Source organism: Mytilus californianus, unplaced genomic scaffold, assembly GCF_021869535.1.
Source record: "Mytilus californianus isolate M0D057914Y unplaced genomic scaffold, xbMytCali1.0.p SCAF_1, whole genome shotgun sequence".
Lineage (NCBI taxonomy): Eukaryota > Metazoa > Mollusca > Bivalvia > Mytilida > Mytilidae > Mytilus > Mytilus californianus.
The window spans coordinates 35,741,146-35,754,579 of record NW_026262581.1 but is presented as its reverse complement, the minus strand read 5'-3'; the positions used below and the strand labels follow the sequence as shown (position 1 = coordinate 35,754,579).

Sequence of the window (13,434 nt, the reverse complement as noted above, 5' to 3'; positions counted from 1 at the left end):
TCAATGATGCACTAGTAAACTCAGGCAAATCTAAGATTAAAATGCATGGAAAATTAAAATGCAAATCTAAGATTAAAATGTATCAACAAGCTTCCCTAGATCATTAACGATTTATATGTCTAAGAAAATCTTAAGTTCTTGATTCTTTAAAAATTCATGTGAACAGTTGCATGACAAAATGCCAATTATCAGATTATTTGTTTTATCTGATGTAACCATGGTAACCTGGTCTAACTATCTTAAGATAGTAAAATATAACAGGAAAAAGTAAGATCTTTTTTCTATGTAATGCAACCTTCCAAATGATCTAAAATGAAATTTCAGACAGACATGTATATGGATTTTATAATGTTGTGGGGTTGTCGCCTCATTTATGATCATTTATGTATGCGCACATCTTATTTATTCATACTAAATAAAACGTCTGCTGAAACTAAATATTCTCACCTGATGCATGATTTGAAAATAAGGTCAAGTTCATTTAACAAACTTATCAGTTGTGTATGTCCCTATTATAATGATTTCAATTACAAAATATTGTTGACCTGTATAATTTCTGTGATAAAGACCTTATCCAAAATCTTAAACCTGAGATATGTCAGACAGATATCGTAACAAATCACCATACCAACTAATATTGATTTGTCATGTACAGTTACTTTGTCATTAGACAGAACCTTATCACTAAGTACAAAAAAAAAGAGGTTAAGGTCATAGTACATCAGTCTAATAGACAAGTATTTTTTCAGAAGACCTGTAATCCCTTAAATAAGAGTGGAACTTTTCAGTTCAAAAATTAATTTTCCAGTGAAACAATTTTGATGGTAAGCAATACTATCCCAAAATATGAGAGTATCTATTGAAAAAATTGAAGCATTTTAATAAATCTTTCAAGGAAATAACATATTCCAGTATCAGACGGTTTTTCATTTTAAAGTGTTTAAATCTTATAAGGGCATACTATTGAGGAAAATTGACTCTATTGTGTTTGATGACTGTTAATAATGCCATAAAACTTAATGTTTTTGACAGAGAGAATTTTTCATAGTAATAATAATTATTGTTGTATATGTTTGTAATATTTCTAGTTCTTACCAGTTTAGAATCTACACCAATGAGATCTAACTGTTCATAGGAATTATTCCTACTCATACCAGTTCTTGGTGAAGGACTTCTGGATTTTCTAGACCATGGTACTACAATCAACACATAAAGAGTATAAGAAATCTAAGGGAGATAATTCATTGTTAGTCAACAGAATGTTTTAATAGCATTATGAAACTAGAGGTACTGTAAAGTGAAACCAAGCCACTTAAGCAAAGGGAAAGTAAACCCCCAAAATAATTGATATTGAAAACAAAATAGAAGGTGCACTTAGGCTTTTAGGAGAAGAATGGGATATAAATGTGTACTGTAGTATCCACATGATTTGTTGAAGAAATCCTGGAAAATGATTCTGATAAAAGATTTGATTTTGATTTTTGGTGTTTTAATGCCACTTTTAAGCACCGCTTTTGGGCTATTTCGTGGCGGCCAGTTTTTATTGGTGGAGGATGCCGGAGTGCCCGGAGAAAACCACTGACCTTCGATAGGAAAACTGACAACCCTAGTCAATTAAGATTGGAGTCGAGTGCACCCGCACAAGCGGGGTTCGAACTCACAACCTCGGTGTTGACTGGCTAGTGATTACAGTAGTAACTACTTAGACCACTCGGCCACCGAGGCCACTCTGATAAAAGACAAAATAGGAGGTGCACAATAGCAATTTCTATAAAGTAATAAATAGCAATTTCTATGAGGTGCACAATAGCAATTTATGGTTAAAATTGTGAGAAAGTTTCAATGAATAGTAATAAGGGGTCTAGGAGTAATACCACCATTGTTTTCCCCTATTAGTCTTTGTTAAATTGGCACTTTCAAAAAATTGTGCAGAATTTATCTTTGTTTCAAACACAGAAATATTTGGCATGAGTCAAGTTTTATCTTGTCCAGTACTACAGACAAAATTTCACATAACATTTCATTGTATATAAGTCAACAAGAGAGCACACACTGAAATGTCTCACCTACCATACTGACCATTGATTTTATGTTGATAGTCCTAAATATAGAGTTTTACTACAAGTATTACAATAACATTTATGATCCAAGAAAATGAGGTCAAGGTCAGATAAACCATGCCGGAAATACATGTACACCTTTAATACAATTATTCCATACACCGAATATAGATGACCTATTGGTTATAGTATAAAAGAAACAGACCAAACCATGGACATTTTATATTGACCAATAAACCATGAAAATGAGGTCAAGGTCAGATGAACCCTGCCAGACAGACATGTACACCTTAAAATCATTCCATGCATCAAATATAGTTGACCTATTGCTTATAGTATCTAAGAAACAAAGTTTTCCAGAAAACTGAACATTGACCAATGAACCATGAAAATGAGGTGGAGGTCAGATGATAGACATATACACCTTACAATCATTCAATACACCAAATATAGTTGACCTATTGTTTAAAGTTTAAGAAAAACAGACCAAAACTCAAAAACTTAACATTGAGCAATGAACCATGAAAATGAGGTCAAGGTCAAATAAAACCATCCACACTGACATGTACCTCGTAAAATATTTTCATACACCAAATACAGTTGACCTACTGCATACAGTATAAGAAAAACAGACCAAAACAAAATAACTTAACATTAAGCAATGAACCATGAAAATGAGGACAAGGTCAAATAAAACCTGCCAGACTGACATTTACATCGTAAAATATTTCCATACACCAAACATAGTTGACCTATTGCATACAGTATTAGAAAAACAGACCAAAACACAAAAACTTAACTTTAAAGTCTGGACCATGAAAATGAGGTCAAGGTCAAATGACACATGCTAGTTGGACATGTACACCTGACAATCATTACATACACCAAATATAGTAGACCTATTGCTTCAAGTATCTGAGATATGGACTTGACCATGAAAACTTAACCATGATCACTGATCCATGAAATGAGGTCGAGGTCAAGTGAAAACTGTCTGACAGGCATGAGAACCTTGCAAGGTATGCACATACCAAATATATTTATCCTATTACTCATGATAAGAGAGAAATTAACAAAACAAAAAATCTGAACTTTTTTTTTCAAGTAGTCACTGAACCATGAAAATGAGGTTAAGGACAATGGACATATGACAGACGGAAACTTCATATCATAAGGCATCTAAAGTATGAAGAATGCAGGTCTTCTACCTTCTGAAATATTAAGTTTTTAAGAAGTTAGTTAATGCAGCCGCCGGATCACTATCCCTTTGTCTAGCTTTCTGTGACAGAAGTCGCAGGCTTGACAATAACCATCACTGAAAGTTAACCAATCAAACTTTCATCCCTTTTTTTTCCAGTTTACAAGCTTTAGTAACCATGTAACCTCAAGTCTCCAAAATACTTTATAGAAGAATAAAATAAAAATAGAATGGAACTCTGAAACACCCAAGATATTTGTTGATGACTCAGAATTATTTTACTGCAATGAAATGTAGGATTAATTTCCTACAACTGTCAAATTCAAGGGAATATATTTTTTCAACCCTTTTTCCTATGAAAAACGATGTGACATACTATGATTTGGTGGTATTACACCTCCAGGAGTTGGGTACCCCAAATGTGTACAATAGTGTGCATATATGACTAAGTCCATGTCATCCCAAAGTAAACCACAAAAATCATTCAGATGAAGAAATAAAATAGGAGGTGCAAAAAAATATGTGCAATGCATGATTAAGATACTGTGAAAGTTTCACATAATTATGTCTAGTAGTTCAGGAGCAGTTAAGGGTACAAAAGCTGAAAGAAGACGAAGAACTCCCCTATCACTGTAATCGCCCCTTTTGAAATTGGGGATATAATAAAGTTCATTGAAATATTTTTATTATATTTTCTCTTTATAATTACATTATGTAAATAACTGAATATTTTGAATGTTTTAGTGATTGAAACACTCATTGGAAAATGGTCTGTTGACTGAATAGGGTCAACAGTCTCTTGACTGCTCAGAAATGGGCTGTATTTTGCCAATGTCCAAAATGTGAATTTAAATTTCGATTGGAGACAAAATACAGCAGCTGGTGATATTTCTGGTGACAGGGCCTTTAAATCTCTAGCAGATATGTGTGAAGAGGTTTAAATTGTTTTAAAAGGATTTTAAAAGGATAATTGATATTTGCAAATGGGGAAAATTTCATAAATCAGGACATAAAATTGTATGTATGACTGGCTTAAACCTTTCTGGGATACAATTAATTGGATAATTAGACTATTGTTATTACCTTTCAATCAAAAGAGTGTCAAAATTATGTTTTGATAGCTGTAAATCATTCAATTAAGGGCAAATTTAATTAAAGGAAAAGTTTCGATTTTTTTGTTTTTCATCATTTTAGACATTGGTCTCATGCCACTAAAATATGGGTGAAAATTGGTCATTTAATGTATTCCAGGGTTATTTGATAACCCAGGCGGTTATTGAAAAATCTCAGGTGAGCTGGTAAATTCACGGTCACACATGCAAATTTGGTTGTGCACTAAACCTAGGGATTTCAAAAGGGGGCAGGTTTGTTATTCAGTGGTGTAGGCCATCTTACTTTGTATGTGACCTTGCAATTCCCTTTTGAACATTGAGCAATGACATTAGTTTGTTCATTTAAATTTCACATGTCCTTTGTAAAATTTCTTGAATATTTACTCTGTATCCTTTACTCTATAGGAAGGCATTATCTCTTCTTACCATTAATTTTCTCTGGAACATATAGCTTTTCTGTGGATCCTTTATGTCTAGGATCAGCTGGGTTGTATGGAACATTGGCTCCAGTCAGAGTTGTGTATTTCCATTCATCTGCTTCTTGTTCAGAGGATTCAAATACGGGATATACAACTGATAAAAAACAATGAAATTGTTACAATATTATAATAAACAGCAAAACTCATTCAGATGCTTCTGGATTTTAGACCCACAAATACGAATTGAAAATACTGAATACAAAGGTCGATTCAAAAGCATTTTTGTTCTTTGTTTGATACAACGGTCAAATATTTTTGTGAAAAATTATATCTTTTTCCTCCAAGAAACAGTAAAAACCAGGAGATTCCAGAGGAGTAAAAAAAAAGTTATATTGACTAAGACCAGTATAATAAAAACCACCACATTATAAATTGTTTAGAGATGAAATGTAAACAATATATCCAGTTATAGTAGGTACCCAGGTTAGGGCAGGGTTGGCACCTTCAAACTAGTTTAACCCCGCCACATTCTGTATGTGCCTGTCCCAAGTCAGGAGCCTGTAATTTAGTGGACTGGTTGTCGTTTGTTGCTGTACATCATATTTTTTTTTCCTTCATTATTTTGTACTTAAATCAGGCCGTTTGTTTTCTCCTTTGAATTGTTTTACATTTGTTATTTTGGTGCCTTTTACAGCTGACTATGCTATATGGGTTTACTCATGGATTGAAGGCCGTACAGTGACCTATAGTTGTTAATTTCTGTGTCATTTGGTCTCTTGTGAAGAGTTGTCTCTTTGGCAATCATACCACATCTTCTTATTTTTATATGCACTGATGGGCAGCCGAAAACAACTTACAAGGATACTTAAATAGAAACAGACGAACGAATGGATATATAGTGATGGCTCACCCTTGCCTTTGGCTGTATTAAGCAAACATAGTGTAAAAATTGAGCAATATTTATGATACAACATTATGCATGATTCTAAGTTTCTTGCCATGTTTGTCAGTGAATAAACTAAACTAAAGGCTCTAAAGAGCCTGTGTCGCTCACCTTGATCTATGTGCATATCAAACAAAGGACATTCTCCAACATTGTAGATGAGAATAAACTTCATGACAAAAATCTCTATTTTGTTGATCTTGTACTACTGATATTTTAGTCTGAATAGTTTCTCTCTATCTTCTTTAGTTTTTGCTCAAAACACAAAAAGAGGGTAAAAAAAATCCTCAATGAAGGGCAATCACTCCTATGAAGAGTGACAGTCTACTAACAATATCGGCAAAATTTGACTTTTTGATAGATGTTGTCTTGCTGATCATTTTTGTGATTTAAAGTGTTTATTTATCTATTATAATTTAAATCATATAAGGCGTAACAGGAAAAATGTTTCTCTCTAAATATCATAGTTTTCATGATGATAGGCAAAAATGAAAAAAATGGTAAAATTTGTCTTTTAGTTTTAACGTATATGGACAATTGGTAGAGCTCATTATGCTGAACATTTTTGCTCCATTCAGATTTTCTCTATTTATAACGGTTCAAAAAATAATAGACAAAACTTGCATTTTACCCCTATGTTCTATTTTTAGCCATGTCCACCATGTTGGTTGGCGGGCTGGGTCATTGGAAACACATTTTTTAAACTAGATACCCTAATAATGATTGTGGCCGAGATCGGTTAAATTTGTCTCAGTAGTTTCAGAGGAGAAGATTTTTGTAAAAGATTACAAAAATTTACAAAAAATTGTTAAAATTTGACTATAAAGGACAATAACTCCTTAAGGGGTCAATTGACCATTTTGGTCATGTTGAATTATTTGTAGATCTTACTTTCCTGTACATTATTGCTGTTTACATTTTATCTCTATCTATAATAATATTGAAGATAATAACCAAAAACTGCAAAATTTTCTTAAAATTACCAATTCAGGGGCAGCAACCCAACAACGGGTTGTCTGATTTGTCTGAAAATTTCAAGGCAGATAGATCTTGACCTGATGAACAATTTTATTCTGTCAGATTTGCTCTAAATGCTTTGGTTTCAGATATATAAGCCAAAATCTACATTTTACCCCATATGTTCTATTATTAGCCATGGCAGCCATCTTGGTTGGCAGGCTGGGTCATCAGACATATTTTTTAAACTAGATACCCCAATAATGATTGTGGCCAAGCTTGGTTTAATTTGGCCCAGTAGTTTCAGAGGAGAAGATTTTTGTAAAAGTTGACGGTCAACGGCGACGATGAAGATGGATGACGATGCCAAGTGATGAGAAAAGCTCACTTGGCCCATTGGGCCAGGTGAGCTAAAAAACTGTCTTGTTTTATTTCAAAAATACAAACTCATTAGAGTAATTGTTTGAGGAACATTTCATGTTGTAGATACAGTCAGTCAAAACCTTATGCCTGGTTTTGAATTATTAAAAGAGTCAATCTCTCTCACCAGTGACTTTAAACAAAAATGCAACCCTCATGTCCTTTTTGGTTGCAATTCAAATAAAGCACAGGGGATGGAAATGAATGCCGGTAGTCTGAGAAGTGATGTCGTTGACTTCTATAACTTTTTTATTTAACCGCACAGCGTATATTTCTTCTCCCCCTTCACTCTCTTTCTCTCTTTTTTAATTTTTTCAATTTTTTTATTCAAAACGATGTTGAAGCCTTGGCTTCCGAGCTTCCGCCCAAGCTACGCCACTGCCCAATATGTCCATTTATTTTCACACAAATCCTGAACTTCAATTTAAAGAATAACCATAGTCATATACAAGTTAACCTTCACTGGAATTTTCATTTAATTCCAATTCTTCCTTTAAGTTACGATCCAACCACTCTATGCTGGTTCTGGGGCTAACTATAGGTGACAATTGACTAAAAGCAGGCAACTGTTTTCCCTTCAACCTCAGCATACCATCAGAATTTGATCTAGCCATCTTCATCATAACTGGCTCAGTCTTTTCTATTCCTTAACAACAGAAAATTAAATAAATGTCATTCTGACAGAACAGATTTCTACCCATATTAAGTTTAATCTTATTGTCGAATTGCTGTCTTTATTGACTTTTATAGCTTGCTGTTCGGTGTGAGCCAATGCTCCATGTTGAAGGCCGTACCTTGACCTATAATGGTTTACTTTTATAAATTGTAACTTGGATGGAGAGTTGTCTCATTGGCACTCATACCACATCTTCCTATATCTATTTTATGGTTTCATTACCTTTAAGTGTTAAAGGAATTTTTGAATTAGTAAATAAAATCTATTAGTTAACATTAAGATTGCATGTCATAACATTAAAAACAATCTGAATGTCAACTTTTCTCACATCACAAACTAGAGGATCTAAAGAGCCTGTGTCGCTCACCTTGGTCTATATGCATATTCAACAAAGAACACTCTCCAACATTGTGGACGAGAATAGAATTAATGACAAAAGTCTCTGTTTTTTTTTTATCTTATATTGCTGATCATTTAGTCTGTTTAGTTTCTCTCTATCTTATTAAGTTTTTACTCAAAACACAAAAGAGGGTAAAAAAAATTCCTAATTTAAGGGCAATCACTCCTATACAGAGTGACAGTCTACTGATTTCTTAAGAATTTTCATAGGCCTATGCGGGTCTCCGAAGCAGGGGAAAATTTTTTTCTGCCTTCTACCTCGGTAAGAAATTTTCATAGGCAGACACGGATCTCCAAAGCAGGGGAAAATTTTTGTCTGCCTTCTACCTTGGCAAGAAATTTTCATTGGCAGACACAGGTCTCCGAAGCAGGGGAAGATTTTTTAACTGTATCGACAAAATTTGACTTGTTAGTAGATCTTCTCTTGCTTATCATTTTTGATTATTTAAGTTTCTATCTATCTATTATAATTTTTATCATATAAAGCAAAACGCAAAAAAAAATGGTAAAAATCATCTTTAAAGGGCAATAACTCCAATAAGGAGTCTTCAGACAATTTCCACCATTATTGTCTTAATTGTAGATATTGTCTTGCTGATCATTTTTGCTTATTTAAGTTTCTTTCTATCTATTATAACTTTTAAGATATAAGGCAAAAACACAAAAAAATTGTACAAATCGTCTCAAAGGGCAATAACCCTAATAAGGAGTCAACTGACGATTTCAACCATTAGACTTATTTGTGAAACTTGTCTTTCTGATCATTTTTGCAATTTAAAGTTTCTCTGTATCTATTATAGTTTTCAAAATATAAGGCAAAAATGAAAGAATGGTAAAATTTGTCATTTAAGGGCAATAACTCCTCTAGGAAATCATCCGACAGTTTTGATGTATATGGACAATTGGTAGAACTCAACATTTTGAACATATTTACCTGTGTCAGATTTTCTCTATTTATAACGGTTTTCGGAATAATACACAAAACTTGCATTTTACCCCTATGTTCTATTTTTAGCCATGTCGGCCATCTTGGTTGGCAGGCGGGATCATCGGATATATTTTTTAAACTAGATACCCCAATGATGATTGTGTCCAAGTTTGGTTAAATTTGGCCCAGTAGTTTCAGAGAAAAAGATTTTTTTTAAAGTTAACAGACAACGATGGACGACGGATGCCAAGTGATGAGAAAAGCTCACTTGACCCTTTGGACAAGTAAAAGATTTTTTAAAAACTAATACATGTCAGTGGAGAGATTATTAAATCATAATCTAGATTACATACCTTGATTTGGACTTTCAGATTCATCTTCCTTTAGAAGTACTGAAGAATCTGATTTTATCTTGTATCTAAAGAACTTGTGTCTTCCAAACATCTTCATCATGTCAGAATCACTCTTAGTATATGCAAGAAGTCGATGATTTTTTCTGTCATGGCTGTTTTTTATTCTGTAGGCTAAGTGCTTGCTCAAATCTAGAATGCAAATGGTTATTTTTTCTTTAAAGACTAAAAATTAGAATTGCTTTTGTATGCAGTAGTGATTTTTTGTTGATTCTATCCAGGTCTATTGATTGATCATATTATTTTTGTCTTTTTATTGCAATAATGAGTTGAGGTATTTTGGTACTCAGTGGCGACCTTTTGTTGATTCTTTTCAAATCTATTGATTGATCACATTATTTTTGTCTGTTCATTGCAATAATGAATTAAGGTGTTTTAGTACTCCATGGTGACTTTTTTTTGGTTGATTCTTTCCAAATCTTTTGATTGATCACATTATTTGATTGATCACATTATTTTTGTCTGTTTATTGCAGTGGTATATTTTGATCAGAATTATTTTTTAGATTTTATAAAACCCATTTCTTATTTTTGTGAACTAAATCTATACAAAATATCAACAAAGTGAAAATTCTAAGTACAGGAAGCTCATATTTTCATTTCTTTTTTACCTGAATCATTTCTTACTAATTTGGCAAATGCAACAGTCAACCAATCTGCCTTTAATGTTTCTAAACCAAGATTGTTCCACAATGCCTGCTTTCCTACAAAGATAAATAGTTGTGATTTATTTCATGTCTGTAGATGAATAGAATATTTGAAATTAACTGATCTACATTTCGGCGGCATCAAAATAAATTTTTTGTCCTGTAAAAAATTCTAAATTCCTAAAAAATTTTTGGAAAACATCATTGCACCATTGCAACTCTTTAAAAAAAAACTGACTACTTTTGGAGACATAATTTATTTAGATGTAATTGGCTTTAAACTAGCTTTCGGTAACTGCAAGTATTCTTAGATCAGTGTCTTTGGTTATTTTATTAGTTCCATCTGATGAGTCACACGTTTTTCAACTGATTTTTATAGTTTGATCTTAATTATGTTGTGGTGCTTCACCACTGTAACAGGTAATGGGAGGGTTTAGTGCTCAATATCATGTTTAACCCCGCCACATTCTATATTTAAGAGCTTGTAAATTAGTGGTTGTTGTTGGTGGCCACAGTCTATCATATATGTTTTTCTTTGATTGTTTTGTACATCAGGATGTTGGTTTTTTGGGGTTTGAATTGTTATTTTAAATTTTGTCATTTCAGTGCCTTTTATAGCTTACTATTAGTTTTGTATATGGTAAGTGCCCTGAGCTGACCTAAAGTTGCTTAGTTATACATCATTTGGTCTCTGGTATCTCATTTGGCAATCATACCACTTCCTCTTGTTCTTATATAGTAATAATTTTGTCAGGTCTGCTCAATTCACTTTGACTTGAGCCATTTACATATTTATCTGCCACTATTCGAGTCATGAGTATATATTCCTGAGGACTATTCTAACAAATCTGAAACCTTTACTATTTTTTTTATTATCTTTTATTTGTTTTCAGCAGTCAGAATTTTACAATACCCGTACAATCACCACCTGACTATTGTATATATATTTCATGTGCAGCTTCTTCTACATAAGGAAACAAGCTTCCTGGAAGAAGAGTCTCCTTCATGAGATGGATGAATATATTTTGAATTAAAATAGCAAAGAAAACATATGATGCATGACAAAGCTTTCATTTTATTATATTTTATAAATGCTCTTTTTTTTTATGTCTATGACATCTGTAGGATCACTTATGAATATCTGAGTATTCTAGTTGAGTCAACCACTGCCAATGACTTTTAAATCCTCAGTAGCTTGAAGGTACCTCACTAAATTGTTAAGCATCCGTTATCATTAAAACTTTATTGTTTATCAAAATATGATGCAACAGCACATTAGATAAAACTATAGATATCAGTTGGAAAAGGCAAGACTCTTCAGATCAGATGGGATTAATGTCTCATAATGACATTTCACAGTGTGGATTCACATGGTGGATGATACATGTATAGCAGGAGACACTTACCCTGTCAATGCACTGTCACATTCCTTTTGGAGTTATTGAGATTCCTTCCTTTTTTGTTTGTTACTTTGATTTTTTGTCACTTCTTAATCAATCTACTAGACTTAAACATCAGCAAACTACTGTTGCCTTAATTACACAACTTTTCCATATATCCATCATCATATTTACCTGATCTGTCACCTATACAGCTTTCCATATATCCATCATCATATTTACCTGATCTATCACCTATACAGCTTTCCATATATCCATCATCATATTTACCTGATCTATCACCTATACAGCTTTCCATATATCCATCATCATATTTACCTGATCTGTCACCTATACAGCTTTCCATATATCCATCATCATATTTACCTGATCTATCACCTATACAGCTTTCCATATATCCATCATCATATTTACCTGATCTGTCACCTATACAGCCCAATATATGACCAGTTATAACATTTGCAACAATAGTATCTTGTTCAACCTCTAAACTCAGCTTCAGTGGCTTGTGAAGATTGCTGATGTCCTAAATCAAATATATAAACTTATACCATAAAGTATAAACCATTATTTCATTATAATCAATTCATTCTCCAGTAAAACAATGAATGACCCCACCACATTCTGTATGTGCCTGTCCCAAGCCAGGAGCCTGTAGTTCAGTGGTTTTCGTAGGTTCATGTCGGTCATATTTGTTTTTCGTAAATTGATAATTTTTATGTCAGGGCCTTTTATAGCCCACTATACGGTAGGGGTTTTCCTCATTGTTGAAGGCCATACGGTTGCCTATAATTGCTTACATCCACTTCATTTGAACTTTGGTGGATAGTTGTTTCATTGGCAATCATACCTCATCTCCTTATTTTTATATACAACTCATGTTGGTTCTAATACAAATTATCTGTTTCACTGATTGTGGCAAATTACATATCTAGAGACTCAAAAGAAATGTCAACATACATAAATAAATAAAAGGAGAATGTGTCAGTGGGATACAGATGATGCCCTTGCTTGCATATAACGTTATCAAGGGGCATAACTCCAGAACAGTAAAAGTGACGCCACCCAAATTCGAACTTGATCTGAGTTTTGTGGTTATAAGCATTGTGTATAAGTTTCATAACATTTGGTTTAGGCAAACTCATGTGGGTTTTCAAGATAATAAGACAAAACTTGCATTTCACCCGTGTGTTCTATTTTTAGCAATATTTGTTGGCAGGCGGGATCATTGGACACAATTTTTAAACTAAATACCCTAATGATGGTTGTGACCAAGTTTGGTTAAATTTGGCCCATTTGTTTCAGAGGACAAGATTTTTGTAAAAGGTAATGATGAGGATGACAGACCTGTGGGCCAGGTGAGCTAAAATGAATAGCTACAAATCTACAGGTCAATGTACAGTCTACAACAAAAGGATGATCTCCTGGGTATGTAGAACACAGAAATTGCAGTTATTGATATCTAAAGCTTACATGTTTAAGAAAGAGCCTGACAAGATCTTCATCCTGCTTTATAACAGCATGACAAAGTGGTGTAGTTTCTCCATCAGTGTAATTTACATCTGCTCCTAATTCCAACAAACATTCAGCTCCCTACAAAATAATAAGTCTTCTTATTATTTTACTTCAGATTAATCACACCCCTTCCCTCAAAAATCACAAGCAAACAATATTTCTGAAAATAACCAAGACCAATTTGTTGCTGTCCCATATTAATTACAGTACAAACATATAGTTTTCATGGAAAATCTTGTGGAAAACTATCGACAAGGCTCATTTTCAAATAAGGCTATTTATTAATTTTGTACAAATCATTGAGAAAAAAAAACCAGTTTAGTATTTACATGAATTTGTCATATCGTGTAA

The 13,434-nt window shown here is 33.2% G+C and overlaps 1 protein-coding gene across 3 annotated transcripts in view; it reads right to left on the bottom strand.

Annotated features, from left to right (window-relative positions):
• The window catches only part of LOC127719950 (leucine-rich repeat serine/threonine-protein kinase 2-like), a 92,557-nt gene that overhangs the window by 56,457 nt on the left and 22,666 nt on the right, over positions 1–13,434 (bottom strand). For 2 of the 3 annotated variants that reach the window (XM_052226322.1, XM_052226330.1), the window contains exons 13-19: positions 13,042–13,161; positions 11,983–12,094; positions 10,133–10,225; positions 9,466–9,654; positions 7,567–7,755; positions 4,797–4,943; positions 1,096–1,196 (exon numbers count right to left, since the gene is read on the bottom strand). In XM_052226322.1, coding sequence (XP_052082282.1) covers positions 1,096–1,196; positions 4,797–4,943; positions 7,567–7,755; positions 9,466–9,654; positions 10,133–10,225; positions 11,983–12,094; positions 13,042–13,161 — 951 coding nt within the window. The remainder of the gene's footprint in view (positions 1–1,095; positions 1,197–4,796; positions 4,944–7,566; positions 7,756–9,465; positions 9,655–10,132; positions 10,226–11,982; positions 12,095–13,041; positions 13,162–13,434) is intronic. The other variant, XM_052226339.1, reaches the window with a different exon arrangement.